The sequence below is a fragment of the Acipenser ruthenus genome, unplaced genomic scaffold (assembly GCF_902713425.1).
Source record: "Acipenser ruthenus unplaced genomic scaffold, fAciRut3.2 maternal haplotype, whole genome shotgun sequence".
Classification (NCBI taxonomy): Eukaryota; Metazoa; Chordata; class Actinopteri; order Acipenseriformes; family Acipenseridae; genus Acipenser; species Acipenser ruthenus.
In genome coordinates, this window is record NW_026708854.1 from 34,612 (window position 1) to 55,000 (window position 20,389).

The window sequence follows — 20,389 nt, forward strand, 5'->3', positions numbered from 1 at the left end:
CTTTGCAGTGCAGGAAGCGAAGCTCTCTGATGTTACTGTTTGTACCTCAGACTCCAGCCCTGCAGGCTGGCTTCAGGACTGTGGAGACGGCGCAAGGGCTGCCGAGCAGAGATCTACCAAACGATGCGAACACGTAGAGGACTGGAAGCACGGTTCTCAGATGTGTTGCCTGCTTTTCGGACTCAAATTTAAATAAAATAAAAACGCAGCCCCTGGAGGTTGGGAAGGGCCACAGCATTGGGGTTCAGGTTCGGGCCGTTGGTTAGTTTGTGGAGTCTGCTCAGTCTCAGGGCACCCGACACTTTGAAACGTCATATTTTGCCTGTTTGTTTTTCTTTGTGTTTGTTTTTAGTAGAAAGGAAACGATTTTAGACACTAATTCCTGAGCCGGAGAGGGAGTGAGGGAGCCAGGCAGGCAGGACTGTCCCTCCCTCAGCACTGCAGTGAGTTTATATCTGTGTCACAGTCCTGGACTGTCCCTCCCTCAGCACTGCAGTGAGCTTATATCTGTGTCACAGTCCTGGACTGTCCCTCCCTCAGCACTGCAGTGAGTTTATATCTGTGTCACAGTCCTGGACTGTCCCCCCTCAGCACTGCAGTGAGTTTCTGTGTCACAGTCCTGGACTGTCCCCCCCTCGGCACTGCAGTGAGTTTATATCTGTGTCACAGTCCTGGACTGTCCCTCCCTCAGCACTGCAGTGCGTTTATATCTGTGTCACAGTCCTGGACTGTCCCTCCCTCGGCACTGCAGTAAGTTTATAATCACATCGCATGAAGAGCACCTTGCTCTGAGACACTTGCACACAGGCTGCTGCTTCTTGTTAGTATTTTCAAGCAGAACCACGCTGAGGGTTTCGAAGCAGTCCGATGGCTTTGCTGGGCTGCGTTCCTGGCGCTCTGCAGGGGGGCGGAGCGGAGATGCAGCCCCTCTCGTACGGCCGTGCCTGCAGAGTCTGTCTCGTCTCTGGAAGAACAGTACAGGTCCCCTATGGACGTGGGTCCCCCGTCTCGCAGGAGGGCTCTGGTTGGATCTGCAGGTGCACAGCACACGTTGCCTCGGCTGGGTCTCCTGTTTTAAGGACAGGTGGGTCGTTCGGACTCCATGTTCATGCCGTGGAAATCACACCACAGCGGCCCGTTGCAGCAGAAATGAGGTTGTGAATGTGTTTTTTTTTTTTAATTGTAGAAAAACCTAAATAAACGATGGGAGGGTTTTGAAAATCTTTCTCTCGTGTTTTTTTTCTTCTTTTTCTGCCTGTAAGTCCCTCCAGAGCAGCTCGTGTTCATGAAAACAATCCTAACCCTACAGAGACGGCGACACGCCCCGGCCCGCCAGACTGCAAAACGGAAACCACTGCTGCTTTTAAAAATATTTTATTACATTTCTCTTCAACACAGGAGAACGTGCTCCAAAAATCATTAGAAACCAAACGAGGACCCAACCCAGAAGAAATCAAACAGGTCTGATAACGAACAGAAACCTTCGTTATCAGACCTGGACCAGCGAAGCAGAGCATTCGAACCTTCACTCACCTTCACAAGCATTCGCTTTGTGTGTTTAAAACACGAGCGTTATCAGGATCAACCAAAAACAATAATTAAAGAAATACTGAAACCCCTTCAGAACCTGAACCAACCCTAAACTCCACTCAAACAAAACTGCTTCCACAGATCCACGGCTGCAAATAAGAGTCCCGTTGCACAGCGAGTTTATTAATAAGACTCACCTGAGCTCGTTACCTGTACACCCTGTGGCTGATCAAGCTGGTCGTAGTAAAGCCTGGAATGGGTTAAACTGCGATGCAACGGGAGTCTGATTTCCATCCCTGCAGAGCCTGAGCACCTCTGCCTCCCTAAAATAACATTCGATCCCAGATTAGTGACCCGGTACTGCATGCGTGACCCGCACCCCAGTGCTGAGGGGTCTCTCTGAGATACTGTCCTGTTTTGAAATCAGCTCAGGGAATAACTTGGACACGCTCGCTGCCGGCCTGTGCAGTTAATTCAGGTGAGCGCGTGGAGAATGCCAGGCAGTGAAGCGATGCCAGTGCTGCTCTTGTGCCCCTGGGCTCGGGAGGGGTCAGTAAAGCGTTCTCCTCAAGGGTAGAGTTCAGGGGTCAGGGGGTTGTTCGGGGTTCAGTGTTCGCAATCCCCTGTGTGTCACAAGAACAGGTCCGGGCAGCGCAGTGGAGACGCAGGCCCCCTCTCTCTAGGACTGATTCAACGTAATGTTGGGGTTTCCTGTAGGGGGCGCCAGGGAGGGGACTGGCATCATCATCTGTGTGGCTGTCTGGAAGAAATACATCTGGAGAGAGAGAGAAGGGGTGCGAGTATTACTACACTGTCATTTCTGATAGAGATATATACAGACAGCAGCACTGCAGATCACAGCACATCCACTAGAGAGGAGTCTGAAGAGAGCAGCACTGCAGATCACAGCACATCCACTAGAGAGGAGTCTGAAGAGAGCAGCACTGCAGATCACAGCACATCCACTAGAGAGGAGTCTGAAGGGAGCAGCACTGCAGATCACAGCACATCCACTAGAGAGGAGTCTGAAGAGAGCAGCACTGCAGATCACAGCACATCCACTAGAGAGGAGTCTGAAGAGAGCAGCACTGCAGATCACAGCACATCCACTAGAGAGGAGTCTGAAGAGAGCAGCACTGCAGATCACAGCACATCCACTAGAGAGGAGTCTGAAGAGAGCAGCACTGCAGATCACAGCACATCCACTAGAGAGGAGTCTGAAGAGAGCAGCACTGCAGATCACAGCACATCCACTAGAGAGGAGTCTGAAGAGAGCAGCACTGCAGATCACAGCACATCCACTAGAGAGGAGTCTGAAGAGAGCAGCACTGCAGATCACAGCACATCCACTAGAGAGGAGTCTGAAGAGAGCAGCACTGCAGATCACAGCACATCCACTAGAGAGGAGTCTGAAGGGAGCAGCACTGCAGATCACAGCACATCCACTAGAGAGGAGTCTGAAGAGAGCAGCACTGCAGATCACAGCACATCCACTAGAGAGGAGTCTGAAGAGAGCAGCACTGCAGATCACAGCACATCCACTAGAGAGGAGTCTGAAGAGAGCAGCACTGCAGATCACAGCACATCCACTAGAGAGGAGTCTGAAGGGAGCAGCACTGCAGATCACAGCACATCCACTAGAGAGGAGTCTGAAGAGAGCAGCACTGCAGATCACAGCACTTCCACTAGAGAGGAGTCTGAAGAGAGCAGCACTGCAGATCACAGCACATCCACTAGAGAGGAGTCTGAAGAGAGCAGCACTGCAGATCACAGCACATCCACTAGAGAGGAGTCTGAAGAGAGCAGCACTGCAGATCACAGCACATCCACTAGAGAGGAGTCTGAAGAGAGCAGCACTGCAGATCACAGCACATCCACTAGAGAGGAGTCTGAAGAGAGCAGCACTGCAGATCACAGCACATCCACTAGAGAGGAGTCTGAAGAGAGCAGCACTGCAGATCACAGCACATCCACTAGAGAGGAGTCTGAAGGGAGCAGCACTGCAGATCACAGCACATCCACTAGAGAGGAGTCTGAAGGGAGCAGCACTGCAGATCACAGCACATCCACTAGAGAGGAGTCTGAAGAGAGCAGCACTGCAGATCACAGCACATCCACTAGAGAGGAGTCTGAAGAGAGCAGCACTGCAGATCACAGCACATCCACTAGAGAGGAGTCTGAAGAGAGCAGCACTGCAGATCACAGCACATCCACTAGAGAGGAGTCTGAAGGGAGCAGCACTGCAGATCACAGCACATCCACTAGAGAGGAGTCTGAAGAGAGCAGCACTGCAGATCACAGCACATCCACTAGAGAGGAGTCTGAAGAGAGCAGCACTGCAGATCACAGCACATCCACTAGAGAGGAGTCTGAAGGGAGCAGCACTGCAGATCACAGCACATCCACTAGAGAGGAGTCTGAAGAGAGCAGCACTGCAGATCACAGCACATCCACTAGAGAGGAGTCTGAAGAGAGCAGCACTGCAGATCACAGCACATCCACTAGAGAGGAGTCTGAAGGGAGCAGCACTGCAGATCACAGCACATCCACTAGAGAGGAGTCTGAAGGGAGCAGCACTGCAGATCACAGCACATCCACTAGAGAGGAGTCTGAAGGGAGCAGCACTGCAGATCACAGCACATCCACTAGAGAGGAGTCTGAAGGGAGCAGCACTGCAGATCACAGCACATCCACTAGAGAGGAGTCTGAAGGGAGCAGCACTGCAGATCACAGCACATCCACTAGAGAGGAGTCTGAAGGGAGCAGCACTGCAGATCACAGCACATCCACTAGAGAGGAGTCTGAAGAGAGCAGCACTGCAGATCACAGCACATCCACTAGAGAGGAGTCTGAAGAGAGCAGCACTGCAGATCACAGCACATCCACTAGAGAGGAGTCTGAAGGGAGCAGCACTGCAGATCACAGCACATCCACTAGAGAGGAGTCTGAAGAGAGCAGCACTGCAGATCACAGCACATCCACTAGAGAGGAGTCTGAAGGGAGCAGCACTGCAGATCACAGCACATCCACTAGAGAGGAGTCTGAAGAGAGCAGCACTGCAGATCACAGCACATCCACTAGAGAGGAGTCTGAAGGGAGCAGCACTGCAGATCACAGCACATCCACTAGAGAGGAGTCTGAAGGGAGCAGCACTGCAGATCACAGCACATCCACTAGAGAGGAGTCTGAAGGGAGCAGCACTGCAGATCACAGCACATCCACTAGAGAGGAGTCTGAAGGGAGCAGCACTGCAGATCACAGCACATCCACTAGAGAGGAGTCTGAAGAGAGCAGCACTGCAGATCACAGCACATCCACTAGAGAGGAGTCTGAAGGGAGCAGCACTGCAGATCACAGCACATCCACTAGAGAGGAGTCTGAAGGGAGCAGCACTGCAGATCACAGCACATCCACTAGAGAGGAGTCTGAAGAGAGCAGCACTGCAGATCACAGCACATCCACTAGAGAGGAGTCTGAAGGGAGCAGCACTGCAGATCACAGCACATCCACTAGAGAGGAGTCTGAAGGGAGCAGCACTGCAGATCACAGCACATCCACTAGAGAGGAGTCTGAAGGGAGCAGCACTGCAGATCACAGCACTTCAATAACTTCATGTTTGTACAGGAAACTGAAACTGCATTGTGACAGACTGGGTGAAGGGGTGTGGCCTGGCTCACCTTGCAGCCAATGGCGAGCAGCGCGTGGAGCAGCAGGATGGCCGTCACCGTGGCGATGGAGGCGGGCTTAGTGTCGTCTCGAATCACCGGCCAGAACGTGAGAACCAGGACTGAGCCGGAGAGAGCCATAGCCAAGAGAATGAGCAGCCAGCGAAGCCAATCGACTGGGATAATCCAGAGAATCTGAGAGGAGAGGGCAGAGTGAACGCTGAGACACATACCTGAGACACACACACTGAGACACACGCTGAGACGCTGAGACACACGCTGAGACACTGAGACACATACTGAGACACACACACTGAGACACTGTGACACACACACACACACACACACACACACACACACACACTCTCTCACAGACTCACCGAGGTGGGGATGTAGATGAACAGTGAGTACCCGTACACACACACAGTCTCCAGGAAGGAGTAGCTCGTCACGCTGGGATTGCTGCTGCTCCTCCACTGCAGGAAACCCCAGAGAGCCAGGGGTACGAGCCAGGCATAGCAGAACACAGAGACCCCTGCAACCGACACTGAGAGAGAAGAGAGAGGGTTAATAACCAGGTACCATCACTGCAGAGAGCCAGGCATAGCAGAACACAGAGACCCCCGCAACCGACACTGAGAGAGAGGAGAGAGGGTTAATAACCAGGTACCATCACTGCAGAGAGCCAGGCATAGCAGAACACAGAGACCCCTGCAACCGACACTGAGAGAGAGGAGAGAGGGTTAATAACCAGGTACCATCACTGCAGAGAGCCAGGGGTACGAGCCAGGCATAGCAGAACACAGAGACCCCTGCAACCGACACTGAGAGAGAAGAGAGGGTTAATAACCAGGTACCATCACTGCAGAGAGCCAGGCATAGCAGAACACAGAGACCCCCGCGAGCGACACTCAAAACAGCTTCTCAACTGAGCGGCCATCGCTGGGCGGCTGGGCATGGCCACGCACTCACCTTTGTGGAACTGGGGTCTGTAGTGGTACTGGGGGTCTCCCATCTTCAAGAGGAAGGTGGAGAGGTTCCCGCTGATCGCAACGGTGAAAACCAGAGTGGCACAGATCCAGAAGGGACCTGGGAGAGATGGAGAGATGGATACTGAGTGTGTACAAGTGATTTCTCCAGTTGTGATGTGGATTGAATAACAGCACAATACTACACAACTGAACTCAACACAACACAGTGCGACCCATCACAATACAATAGCACTGGGCTCTGCCCCGCAGGCTGGCCGCACTCCCTCACCGTACAGGTCCGGGTTGTTGCGCAGATGGTGCTTCACAAAGTTCTTCCCCGGCAGTGGGAGGAGGGAGCCCTTTATCCTGTCCAGGACCTGAAGAGAGAGAGACACAGGCTGCAGTGGGCCTAAACATCAGCGCATCAGGTAGCTTTAACCCGGCAGTGAATGCACTGAGAGAGAAGGCCCGCAGGGCTTTCTATTCCATAAAGAAAAAGCTTTATATAAAACTCCCCATTAGAATTTGGCTCAAAATTTTTGAAAGTGTTATCAAACCCATTGCCCTCTATGGCAGTGAAGTGTGGGGTCCGCTCACAGAGCAGGATTACACTAAATGGGATAAACACCCAATAGAAGCCCTGCACACAGAGTTCTGCAAAAACATCCTGCAAATACAGAGAAAAACACCAAACAACGCGTGCAGGGCAGAACTAGGTCAATATCCATTATTGATCTCAATACAAAAAAGAGCAATTACATTTTGGCTTCATCTAAAACAAAGCAACCCAAACTCCTACCACAGTAAAGCCCTGCAGTACCAAGAACTGAGCCAAAAGAAGAGTCCCCTCAGCCAGCTGGTCCTGAAGCTCACTGCACTAACTAACACCAACCAGCCTCAGGACAGCACTGCTCCAACACAGACAATTCGAGTTAACCAAATTATAACACAACACAAACAAAACTACCTCACCTATTGGGACACACACACAAAAACACAAAGCAAATTAGAGTGCTATCGGGCCCTAAAAAGACACTACACCCTGGCTGAATACCTGAGCAGGGTGAAAGACAACAAGCAGAGGCAGATCCTAACCAAATACAGGCTCAGTGAGCACAGCCTGGCCATAGAAACAGGCCGACACAGGCAGACCTGGCTGCCCAAAGAGGACCGGCTGTGTCATCACTGTCAACTCCAGCAAGTAGAGACAGAGATGCACTTTCTACTGCAGTGTACAAAATACACAGAAATAAGGGAAACTTTCTTCCCACAAATAAAACATCTCTGCAAAACATTCCCAGACCTGCCAGACTCTCAAAAACTCCCAATCCTCCTTGGAGAGGAGTCCAGCTGTGTCCAACTGGCAGCCCAGTACACAGCCGCCTGTCACAGCCTGAGGGACAAACAGTGAGCACTCTACATTAGTTCAAGTCTTGTTATATTTCATTGTTGTTATTGTTAACTTATTAATAACGTGGTTATTATTTATATTTGTTTACCATTATTATTATCATTATTATTCTCATCAGTGTTATTGTCTATTTAATGTTCAGATGATGTACTGTGTATGCATTGCTTTGGCAATACTGTGAATAATGGTCATGCCAATAAAGCACCTTTGAATTTGAATTTGAATTTGAGAGAGAGAGAGAGACAGAGAGAGAGAGAGAGAGAGAGAGAGAGAGAGAGAGAGAGAGACACACACGGGCTGCTGTGAGAGAGAGAGAGAGACACGGGCTGCTGTGAGAGAGAGAGAGAGAGAGAGAAAGAGAGAGAGAGAGAGAGACGGGCTGCAGTGAGAGAGAGAGAGAGAGAGAGAGAGAGACATTGGCTGCAAAGGGGTCTGTGTATAAACAGACTGTGGCTCCAGTGTAAGCTGTGCTGTACCTGCAGGGTGTCGATGTTGAAGAAGGACTGGTAATAATCAAACGACCAGAAGTTTGGCTGCTTCTTCTGTCCACTCAGCAACTGGGAGAGAAACAGAGACACAAACACTGAGCTCAGGATCCATTCAAACACTGAGCTCGGGATCCATTCAAACACCGAGATCAGGATCCATTCAAACGCTGAGCTCAGGATCCATTCAAACGCTGAGCTCAGGATCCATTCAAACACTGAGCTCAGGATCCATTCAAACACTGAGCTCGGGATCCATTCAAACACCGAGATCAGGATCCATTCAAACACTGAGCTCGGGATCCATTCAAACACTGAGCTCAGGATCCATTCAAACACTGAGCTCAGGATCCATTCAAACACTGAGCTCGGGATCCATTCAAACACCGAGATCAGGATCCATTCAAACACTGAGCTCGGGATCCATTCAAACACCGAGATCAGGATCCACTCAAACACTGAGCTCAGGATCCATTCAAACACTGAGCTCAGGATCCATTCAAACACTGAGCTCGGGATCCATTCAAACACTGAGCTCAGGATCCATTCAAACACTGAGCTCGGGATCCATTCAAACACCGAGATCAGGATCCATTCAAACACTGAGCTCGGGATCCATTCAAACACCGAGATCAGGATCCACTCAAACACTGAGCTCAGGATCCATTCAAACACTGAGCTCGGGATCCATTCAAACACTGAGCTCAGGATCCATTCAAACACTGAGCTCAGGATCCATTCAAACACTGAGCTCGGGATCCATTCAAACACCGAGATCAGGATCCACTCAAACACTGAGCTCAGGATCCATTCAAACACCGAGATCAGGATCCATTCAAACACTGAGCTCGGGATCCATTCAAACACTGAGATCAGGATCCACTCAAACACTGAGCTCAGGATCCATTCAAACACTGAGCTCAGGATCCACTCAAACACTGAGCTCAGGACCCATTCAAACACTGAGCTCAGGATCCACTCAAACACTGAGCTCAGGATCCATTCAAACACTGAGCTTAGGATCCACTGAAACACCCTGACTTACTCTCCCCCCCTCCCTCCTTCCATCAAACAGCTTCACCTTCACTCTCTCTCTCACCTCTGCCTCCTCCTCCTCTCCCTCCTCCTCAGACAGGTTGACGTTCACTCTCACTCTCTCTCTCTCTCTCTCTCACCTCTGCCTCCTCCTCCTCTCCCTCCTCCTCAGACAGGCTGACGTTCACTCTCACTCTCTCTCTCACCTCTGCCTCCTCCTCCTCTCCCTCCTCCTCAGACAGGTTGACGTTCACTCTCTCTCTCTCTCTCTCACCTCTGCCTCCTCCTCCTCTGCCTCCTCCTCAGACAGGTTGACGTTCACTCTCACCCTCTCTCTCTCTCTCTCTCACCTCTGCCTCCTCCTCCTCTCCCTCCTCCTCAGACAGGTTGACGTTCACTCTCTCTCTCTCTCTCTCACCTCTGCCTCCTCCTCCTCTCCCTCCTCCTCAGACAGGTTAATGTTCACTCTCACCCTCTCTCTCTCTCTCTCTCACCTCTGCCTCCTCCTCCTCTCCCTCCTCCTCAGACAGGCTGACGTTCACTCTCTCACTCTCTCTCTCCCTCTCTCTCTCCGTGCTGCTCAGGTCCCGCGCACTCCGAGTCACTGCCTCTGGATTGGCTGAGAGCAGCTGGGCCGCCTCTTCAAACTCTGAGCAGACAGGAAACAGAAACCGCATCACTTCCCTGATATAATTCCAAACACATTCCTGCACCCGGAGTGTAGAGACAGGGAGCTGCCCAGGCACAGCTTCACCAAAACCACACACGTGCGTCTGAACATGCGTGTGTGCGTGTGTGTGTATGTATGTGAAAATTAATTTCAATCTTTTATTTAGCATAATTTAATCAAATAAACTACAAAATGAAGCCATACTAGTAGTCCAGTATTTAATGTTGGATTTTGGAATGTGCTAACGTCACATTATTCAGCAGGGTTCTTTGGACTTTATTAAGCTGCAGTAGCTCCCTCTATCGGGGGTGCAATGCTTTTGCCCGCAGCCGTGGAGTTCTGCAGCTCCAGCCCGTCGGGTGGCGGTGGCCCGGCGGGTAACAGGGCGCTGCTATGCAGGCTAGTTTAACGCGGTTTTATCTGAACACCCCTTACCTTGAAATTGTAAATCCTCAGGAGTTGCCATTGCTGTTTTCTTCCAGTCGGTATCCACCAGATCCATAAACCTTGTCAAATAAAACAAGCAATACATTGATTGATTATTGACTCGCGTTAATCCTTTCAGATAATGTAACAGTAACGTCATTCTCATGCCCCACTGGCGCCCCATCCCATAACATTAGATCTGATATTTTACTTTTTAACCCCGAGTGAACTAGCCCAATTCACGCCCCAGTGTCGGTTATTTTGGCTCGGTCGCGTTATAATAATAATAATTACAATTGAAGCGCGACGCTCACCTCCTCTGTCCCAGGTCCCTGCTCTTCCTCCAGCCGTGTCTGCTGTGTGTGTATGTCTGTGTGGATGTGTGTGTTTATTTATAAGCCCCGGTCCTGTGGTTTTCTCTTGTGTTTTGCTCACACAGCTGCTCGGACAGTAAAGCGCCACATCACCGGCCCGTCAGGTAATCCCAATCACCCGGATGAGCTGCGAAAACAAACCCGAATCACGTGTCCGGGGAGTGAAGCGTGGTTGGGGAAAAGTGAAGCAAGCGTCGCCATCTTGACTGAGGTAAGCCACCGACTATTTCCTTACTGTGAAGGCTGTACGCCTTACTGAGGTGTAAAATCGCGTCTGTGCGCCGCAAGACAGTCCCTAATGTCGGTACAAACGCGCTCGAATTTCAGTCAGAAACCTGCCTCTTGGAAATGTGCTTTACGTGTGTTGTGTTCCGTGTCGTGCACAAAAAAAAACATTGCAAACCGGGGCCGTGAAACTGTGTCGGTCTGTCCGCCATGCTGGCTCCTGTTGCTCGTCAGTTTAGATACTAAATGATCTGTAGTGGAGCCGAAATGTCGTCAGTTTCACATCCTCCTCCCTCCTCTTTCTTAATGGATTTCAGAGCTTGTCAGAATTCAGGTATGGAAATAAGGCCCCCATTGCGTAGCAGTTTGATCCATTCCTGGCTTCACTAAGAGTTTACTAATAAGACACACCTGAGCTTGTTGTTACCTATACACACTGGGGCTGATCAAGCCCCTTCATAAAAATGTTCTAAGCAATTCTATACAGAACTAAAAAACCTATGGAGAATGACACCATCTATGGAATCCTACAGAGAATAATAAACTCCTCTAGAATTGTATAGGGAATAATAAACTCCTCTAGAATTGTATAGGGAATAATACTCCTCTAGAATTGTATAGAGAATAATAAACTCTAGAATTGTATAGGGAATAATAAACTCCTCTAGAATTGTATAGGGAATAATAAACTCCTCTAGAATTGTATAGGGAATAATAAACTCCTCTAGAATTGTATAGGGAATGGCAAAATCGTCCGTTTGAGGAAAGCATGTTTTTTTTAGTTAGGCTACTTTGCTTTTAATAACACAATTATTATAAAATGATGAATATCTTCAAATGAAAGAACACGTGCTGAACTGCTGTACTTGGAAATGTGTATATATATATAATCAGTTCAAACCCTCAGTGGGGTTAGGAAGTGGTGACACGACACAGACCATTCGAAGCAAAGTTAATTCTCCCAAGTGCAGATAGGATTTATTTTGTTTCATTGCGTTATGAAATGATCAAACCAAGACACCTGGAACCACTGTAAATAAAACATGTTTGAAACGCAGCTGTTGCTTGGACTTGTGTATTTGGTAAACCCTGGACTGGAGCATGGTTAGGATCTGGAGCTGCTCAGTCCCTTGGGTGTGGTGCTGGTAAACCCTGGACTGGAGCTTGGTTAGGATCTGGGGCTGCTCAATGTCTTGCTCAGTGGGTGTGGTGCTGGTAATACAGGAATGTCCAGAGATTTTATTGTTTAAATGCCAGTGGCGTGCTTCTATTCTTTTACACACAGAGAGGGTGGAGAGGTGAGAAGGGAGAGGGGGGAGGGGAGGGGGGGGAGGGGGGAGGGGAGAGTGAGAGGATGGAGGGGAGAGGGTGGAGAGGGTTTAGGGGAGAGGGTTTAGGGGAGAGGGTGGAGAAGGGAGAGGGGGGAGGGGAGGGGGGGAGGGGAGAGGGTTTAGGGGAGAGGGTTTAGGGGAGAGGGGAGAGGGGAGAGGGTGGAGAAGGGAGAGGGGGGAGGGGAAGGGAGAGGGGGGAGGGGAGGGGAGGGTGGAGAGGCGAGAGGGTGGAGAGGGGAGAGGGTGGAGAGGCGAGAGGGTGGAGAGGCGAGAGGGTGGAGAGGGGAGGGCAGCAGCAGTATTCCTCAGTCCAGGAAGGACAGCTCCATGCACTCCACAGCCTCAGGGTGAAGCATGCGGGTCGCCAGCCGCTCCAAATCATCCAGGCTCAACAAGCGCAGGCTCCTCTCGTAATCCTGAGAGAGAGGCAGAGGGAGAGACACAGAGTCACAACTACACGCTGCTCTACACCTGCACTTCAGAGTCTGTGTGCTGCATCTGAGACTGCCTGTGTATAGTAGTGTCTGTGTTTATTGTGTGTGTGTGTGTGTGTATAGCAGTGTCTGTGTTTATTGTGTCTGTGTGTGTGTGTATAGCAGTGTGTGTGTTTGTTGTGTTCAGGTTACCTTGTGTAGCTGCTCCAGCACTCTCACTGTGTGTGTGTGTTTGTTGTGTTCAGGTTACCTTGTGTAGCTGCTCCAGCACTCTCACTGTGTGTGTGTGTTTGTTGTGTTCAGGTTACCTTGTGTAGCTGCTCCAGCACTCTCACTGTGTGTGTGTGTGTGTGTTTGTTGTGTTCAGGTTACCTTGTGTAGCTGCTCCAGCACTCTCACTGTGTGTGTGTGTGTGTGTGTGTTTGTTGTGTTCAGGTTACCTTGTGTAGCTGCTCCAGCACTCTCACTGTGTGTGTGTGTTTGTTGTGTTCAGGTTACCTTGTGTAGCTGCTCCAGCACTCTCACTGTGTGTGTGTGTGTGTGTTGTGTTCAGGTTACCTTGTGTAGCTGCTCCAGCACTCTCACTGTGTGTGTGTGTGTTTGTTGTGTTCAGGTTACCTTGTGTAGCTGCTCCAGCACTTTCACTGTGTGTGTGTGTTTGTTGTGTTCAGGTTACCTTGTGTAGCTGCTCCAGCACTCTCACTGCGTCGGCAGGGGTGAAGTGTTTGTTCAGAACAGCAGGCAGGCTGTGCCACACTGACCCGGGGTGAGGCGAGGGGTGAGACAGGGAGTGCTGCTCTTGTTTCTCTGCTGGGGGCTTCACAACGAGGTTCAGCTTGGAATCGGGACCGATGGAGTAGTGTGACAGTCTGTGCTCATCTGACAGAGAGGGAGGGGAGAGTAAAGACTCTCTGCAATTCAAAGATGATAAAACATTTAAAACACTCGGATTCTGTACCAGGTCCCGGCCAAATTCAGCACTCGCTTATTTTAAATCACTTCTTAGAATCCCAATTCAATCAACACAAATTTCCTGTTAGTCCTCCCAGGGAATAAAACAAAACGCCTGAGCTCAAACTGCTGAGTGCAAAGGATATTGGGAAATGTATTCCCTTGCTTAGTGCCTCCGTTGTGTATTTTTAGTGCTGTTTGGGGACTACAGATCCCATGATGCATTTCCAGTCGCCACAGTGCTCAGGCAAAAAAACGTGCGCAATGCTTTGCAGACGACAGTGGAGGAGCTGACAGGGCTGGAGAATGCAGATTCCACCATTCCCACAATCCTTTGTGAAAACACGTGGTACAACAGCACAGGCCTGTGAACAGCACCCTGTGGAAGCCAGTCGCCAGCGTTTCCCATTGACTCACCCCCTGCCCCCCCGACGCTCAGGACGCCTTGAGAGGCTGTGATGAGAACGGGGCAGGCAGCTTTCAAGTGCAATGCATGCTGCTAAAAGTGCGCTTTTCAATAAGATGCACAGCGCTTTAAAATGTAGGAAACTTTATTGTTGTGCAATTGAAGTTTGACTTCAGTGTTTCTGTAACTTCAGTACAAACTGATAGCATGCATGTGGCTTCAGGTTCCTGATCATTTTTTTTTTTTCTTGGTCCCTTGAAATTCATATTAATGACAATTGACTGTACAGCTATGGGTTGCATGTAGGACTGAGACAGAATAAAAATAACTAGATGAACATCATCGAGATCTTTTATTTAACATCGTGTAATCAAAGAAACTACACAATGAAACCGCAAAAAGTCAACCGGAAGCCATAATAGCAGTACCGTAGGGTTTCATGATAGATTTCAAATTGTAACATTTTTGTCAGTTTTCCGTTAAGTATCTGGAAAACTACAAAGCGGTGTGCAATTCAATATGCTACAGTAACATTATTCTACAAAGCGGTGTGCAATTCAATATGCTACAGTAACATTATTCTACAAAGCGGTGTGCAATTCAATATGCTACAGTAACATTATTCTACAAAGCGGTGTGCAATTCAATATGCTACAGTAACATTATTCTACAAAGCGGTGTGCAATTCAATATGCTACAGTAACATTATTCTACAAAGCGGTGTGCAATTCAATATGCTACAGTAACATTATTCTACAAAGCGGTGTGCAATTCAATATGCTACAGTAACATTATTCTACAAAGCGGTGTGCAATTCAATATGCTACAGTAACATTATTCTACAAAGCGGTGTGCAATTCAATATGCTACAGTAACATTATTCTGCAGGTTTCATTCGACTTTATGAAGCAAAATGAGTTCATTCTACCAGGCAATGCAAAACTTGCTGTACATGTACAAGAACATGCATGCTTTTCAACTGTGTGCTGTGCTGTGTGCTGTGTTGTGTGCTCTGCTCTGTGCTGTGTGTTGTGCTGTGTGCTCTGCTCTGTGCTGTGTGCTGTGTTGTGTGCTCTGCTCTGTGCTGTGTGCTGTGTTGTGTGCTCTGCTCTGTGCTGTGTGCTGTGTTGTGTGCTGTGTTGTGCTGTGCTGTGTGCTCTGCTCTGTGCTGTGTGTTGTGTTGTGTGCTCTGCTCTGTGTTGTGTGCTGTGCTGTGTGCTCTGCTCTGCTCTGTGCTGTGTGTTGTGTTGTGTGCTCTGCTCTGTGCTGTGTGCTGTGCTGTGTGCTCTGCTCTGCTCTGTGCTGTGTGCTGTGTTGTGTGCTCTGCTCTGTGCTGTGTGCTGTGTTGTGTGCTCTGCTCTGTGCTGTGTGCTGTGTTGTGTGCTCTGCTCTGTGTTGTGTGCTGTGCTGTGTGCTCTGCTCTGCTCTGTGCTGTGTGTTGTGTTGTGTGCTCTGCTCTGTGCTGTGTGCTGTGCTGTGTGCTCTGCTCTGCTCTGTGCTGTGTGCTGTGTTGTGTGCTCTGCTCTGTGCTGTGTGCTGTGTTGTGTGCTCTGCTCTGTGCTGTGTGCTGTGTTGTGTGCTCTGCTCTGTGCTGTGTGCTGTGTTGTGTGCTCTGCTCTGTGCTGTGTGCTGTGTTGTGTGCTCTGCTCTGTGCTGTGTGCTGTGTTGTGTGCTCTGCTCTGTGCTGTGTGCTGTGTTGTGTGCTCTGCTCTGTGCTGTGTGTTGTGTTGTGTGCTCTGCTCTGTGCTGTGTGCTGTGCTGTGTGCTCTGCTCTGTGCTGTGTTGTGTGTTGTGTGCTCTGCTCTGTGCTGTGTGCTGTGTTGTGTGCTCTGCTCTGTTCTGTGCTGTGTTGTGTGCTCTGTGTCGTGCTGTGTGCTGTGTGTTGTGTGCTGTGTTGTGTGCTCTGCTCTGTTCTGTGCTGCTCTGTGCTCTGCTGTACCTACCTGCCAGCGCCTTGCCTTTGTACAGGAGTCTCTGTTGATTGACAGGTATGTTGAGCCTCTCAGAGACCAGACTCTTGACTGTGGAGACCTTCTCATCCTCACAGACCTGTCAAGAGACAAGAACACACAGACAGTGAGGGGACGAGCATTAAACACTGAAACTACATCTTCATCCTCACAGACCTGTCAAGAGACAAGAACACACAGACAGTGAGGGGATGAGCATTAAACACTGAAACTACATCTTCATCCTCACAGACCTGTCAAGAGACAGGAACACACAGACAGTGAGGGGACGAGCATTAAACACTGAAACTACATCTTCATCCTCACAGACCTGTCAAGAGACAAGAACACACAGACAGTGAGGGGACGAGCATTAAACACTGAAACTACATCTTCATCCTCACAGACCTGTCAAGAGACAGGAACACACAGACAGTGAGGGGACGAGCATTAAACACTGAAACTACATCTTCATCCTCACAGACCTGTCAAGAGACAGGAACACACAGACAGTGAGGGGACGAGCATTAAACACTGAAACTACATCTTCATCCTCACAGACCTGTCAAGAGACAAGAACACACAGACAGTGAGGGGACGAGCATTAAACACTGAAACTACATCTTCATCCTCACAGACCTGTCAAGAGACAAGAACACACAGACAGTGAGGGGACGAGCATTAAACACTGAAACTACATCTTCATCCTCACAGACCTGTCAAGAGACAGGAACACACAGACAGTGAGGGGATGAGCATTAAACACTGAAACTACATCTTCATCCTCACAGACCTGTCAAGAGACAAGAACACACAGACAGTGAGGGGACGAGCATTAAACACTGAAACTACATCTTCATCCTCACAGACCTGTCAAGAGACAGGAACACACAGACAGTGAGGGGACGAGCATTAAACACTGAAACTACATCTTCATCCTCACAGACCTGTCAAGAGACAAGAACACACAGACAGTGAGGGGACGAGCATTAAACACTGAAACTACATCTTCATCCTCACAGACCTGTCAAGAGACAAGAACACACAGACAGTGAGGGGACGAGCATTAAACACTGAAACTACATCTTCATCCTCACAGACCTGTCAAGAGACAGGAACACACAGACAGTGAGGGGATGAGCATTAAACACTGAAACTACATCTTCATCCTCACAGACCTGTCAAGAGACAAGAACACACAGACAGTGAGGGGACGAGCATTAAACACTGAAACTACATCTTCATCCTCACAGACCTGTCAAGAGACAAGAACACACAGACAGTGAGGGGACGAGCATTAAACACTGAAACTACATCTTCATCCTCACAGACCTGTCAAGAGACAGGAACACACAGACAGTGAGGGGACGAGCATTAAACACTGAAACTACATCTTCATCCTCACAGACCTGTCAAGAGACAAGAACACACAGACAGTGAGGGGACGAGCATTAAACACTGAAACTACATCTTCATCCTCACAGACCTGTCAAGAGACAAGAACACACAGACAGTGAGGGGACGAGCATTAAACACTGAAACTACATCTTCATCCTCACAGACCTGTCAAGAGACAGGAACACACAGACAGTGAGGGGATGAGCATTAAACACTGAAACTACATCTTCATCCTCACAGACCTGTCAAGAGACAAGAACACACAGACAGTGAGGGGACGAGCATTAAACACTGAAACTACATCTTCATCCTCACAGACCTGTCAAGAGACAAGAACACACAGACAGTGAGGGGACGAGCATTAAACACTGAAACTACATCTTCATCCTCACAGACCTGTCAAGAGACAAGAACACACAGACAGTGAGGGGACGAGCATTAAACACTGAAACTACATCTTCATCCTCACAGACCTGTCAAGAGACAGGAACACACAGACAGTGAGGGGACGAGCATTAAACACTGAAACTACATCTTCATCCTCACAGACCTGTCAAGAGACAAGAACACACAGACAGTGAGGGGACGAGCATTAAACACTGAAACTACATCTTCATCCTCACAGACCTGTCAAGAGACAGGAACACACAGACAGTGAGGGGACGAGCATTAAACACTGAAACTACATCTTCATCCTCACAGACCTGTCAAGAGACAAGAACACACAGACAGTGAGGGGACGAGCATTAAACACTGAAACTACATCTTCATCCTCACAGACCTGTCAAGAGACAAGAACACACAGACAGTGAGGGGACGAGCATTAAACACTGAAACTACATCTTCATCCTCACAGACCTGTCAAGAGACAGGAACACACAGACAGTGAGGGGACGAGCATTAAACACTGAAACTACATCTTCATCCTCACAGACCTGTCAAGAGACAGGAACACACAGACAGTGAGGGGACGAGCATTAAACACTGAAACTACATCTTCATCCTCACAGACCTGTCAAGAGACAGGAACACACAGACAGTGAGGGGATGAGCATTAAACACTGAAACTACATCTTCATCCTCACAGACCTGTCAAGAGACAGGAACACACAGACAGTGAGGGGACGAGCATTAAACACTGAAACTACATCTTCATCCTCACAGACCTGTCAAGAGACAAGAACACACAGACAGTGAGGGGACGAGCATTAAACACTGAAACTACATCTTCATCCTCACAGACCTGTCAAGAGACAGGAACACACAGACAGTGAGGGGACGAGCATTAAACACTGAAACTACATCTTCATCCTCACAGACCTGTCAAGAGACAGGAACACACAGACAGTGAGGTACAGGAACACACAGACACACACACACACACACACACACTGACACACACACACACTGACACACACACACACTCACACACACACACACACACACACACACACACTGACACACACACACACTCACACACAGACACACACACACACACACACAGACACTATCAGGGCAGTCTGGAAGCACAGCGAGAGGATGGACGGGTATATTGATATCAGCTGTATCTGCTTCACCGTCCCACAGACCCGCATTAGAAACTCCCTCTCCGTCTTAAAGATCCGCAGACTCGCTGAGAATTATTTCTCGTCTCACGGTTTAACTGACATGTTATACGAGCGCAGAAACGATTTGAACACGAACGCTTCGCAACGTATTGAATGCAAACATTAATTTGCAGATTGAAATAAAACAATTCTGTTTGTATTTGTTTCACTTTTGACTCCGTTACAAGATGCTGATATCATGAGAAGTCGGGAACAGCAGCGATTGCTGTACAACGCTACAGCATTCGGGTCTGCAGGAGCTAGCAATACCCGATTGCTTTAGCTTGCTTAAAAAGAGAGCTGTCAAAACAAAACTGAATTTATTTATTTACAATATCTGCGCCCTCGCCCACGCTCCGTGCCAGGCCTCGCAATCCCCGGTGTTTCCAGCTTGGATTTCCCCAACACAAAGCGCCCCGAGTCGGGCGTGGTGGTCAGTCCCTCCCGCCCCCTCTCCAAGCTTACCTGTAAACAGCATTCCTTCCCTTGCAGCGGCTTCACTGTAAGAATCATTGTCATTTTAATTCAGTCGATCACTGGCTGTACAATACTTAACAGACTATGTATCAGTTTACATATATTTTCAAATGTCCCAAGAAATTGCAATCTTTTTTTTATTTTTTGCTTCACCGAAAACAAACGGTTCCTGGGTCGCTAAGAAACACTTTCTCTGGAAATCTGAACATCAATAACAGTTTGCAATTGCTTGTGTGAAACGGAATAAAACACGATGCTCGGTGGCTTCAATAGACGCGTCTAAATTCTGATTTAAAAATGCGTTTTAAAAGAAGGGTTTGCGTCACGTGATCGAGTGGTTGCCATGGCGTCATTACGGCTCCAGACAGACAGCCTCAGCCGGTTGCGTTTCGATGCAACTGCGGAGCCAAAGCGCAGCCACTGAGGCGCACTGCTCCCCCCCGTGGACACGCTCCGGTACTGCAGCCAGACGAGATGGTGACGCTGGGAGTCGTCTAACACTGCAGCCGAATTATTATTATTATTATTATTATTATTATTATTATTATTATTATTATTATTATTATTATTAGTATATGCCTAATATTAACATGTTTTGTAGGAATCACAATTTATGTGATTTATGAGTTAGTAGTAGTATGAGGCTGTGTGGGGCGTCTTGTATTTTTAGCAGAGCGATGTCATTTTTTTTTTTTTACTGTAGTACTCCACACTGCAATATATAACTTCAATGCAGTCCCTAGGGTTAGGGTTAGGGTTAAGGTTTGGGTTTAGGGTTAGGGTTAGGTAGGAACTTTGTTTCCCTGAGAACCCCACACTTGGTTGGTTTTTCAGGGAAAGAAAGATGCGCTGGCCATCTGGCTCTTTTTGGATTTCTTTCTTTGTTTTTTTTTTGTTTTGGAGCTCCTTTTCTAGTGTAGGTCTATCGTGGAGTTTCTAATGTTCAAGCCTAGCGGGAAAGTTGTTTGTAGTTTGTTGATCCAGTCTTTTTCTCTCCATTTCCTTTCTCCGATTGTCCAGTTCTGGTTCCTCTCCAGCCCTGTA

At 48.8% G+C, this 20,389-nt stretch overlaps 2 protein-coding genes across 3 annotated transcripts; both read right to left on the bottom strand.

Annotated features, from left to right (window-relative positions):
* Window positions 1-1,358: 1,358 nt before the first annotated feature.
* Window positions 1,359-10,830, bottom strand: LOC131736414 (protein YIPF1-like). Of its 2 annotated transcripts, none has more exons than XM_059021907.1 (9): window positions 10,488-10,830; window positions 10,203-10,273; window positions 9,592-9,746; window positions 8,054-8,134; window positions 6,456-6,543; window positions 6,168-6,284; window positions 5,576-5,742; window positions 5,208-5,390; window positions 1,359-2,305 (listed from the first exon to the last, which is right to left on the bottom strand). In XM_059021907.1, the coding sequence occupies exons 2-9, from the start codon at window positions 10,267-10,269 to the stop codon at window positions 2,210-2,212; spliced, it is 954 nt and encodes a 317-aa protein (XP_058877890.1). In that variant the 5' UTR covers window positions 10,270-10,273; window positions 10,488-10,830; the 3' UTR covers window positions 1,359-2,209. The 2 variants fall into 2 exon arrangements, with proteins under 2 accessions (XP_058877890.1, XP_058877889.1); XM_059021906.1 differs by having other exon boundaries at window positions 10,508-10,828.
* Window positions 10,831-11,739: 909 nt separating this feature from the next.
* Window positions 11,740-19,749, bottom strand: LOC131736415 (ubiquitin-like protein 4A). Its single transcript, XM_059021908.1, has 4 exons — window positions 19,334-19,749; window positions 15,858-15,963; window positions 13,234-13,436; window positions 11,740-12,539 (listed from the first exon to the last, which is right to left on the bottom strand). Exons 1-4 carry the CDS (start codon window positions 19,385-19,387, stop codon window positions 12,429-12,431), a joined length of 474 nt encoding a protein of 157 aa, XP_058877891.1. The 5' UTR covers window positions 19,388-19,749; the 3' UTR covers window positions 11,740-12,428.
* Window positions 19,750-20,389: the final 640 nt, after the last annotated feature.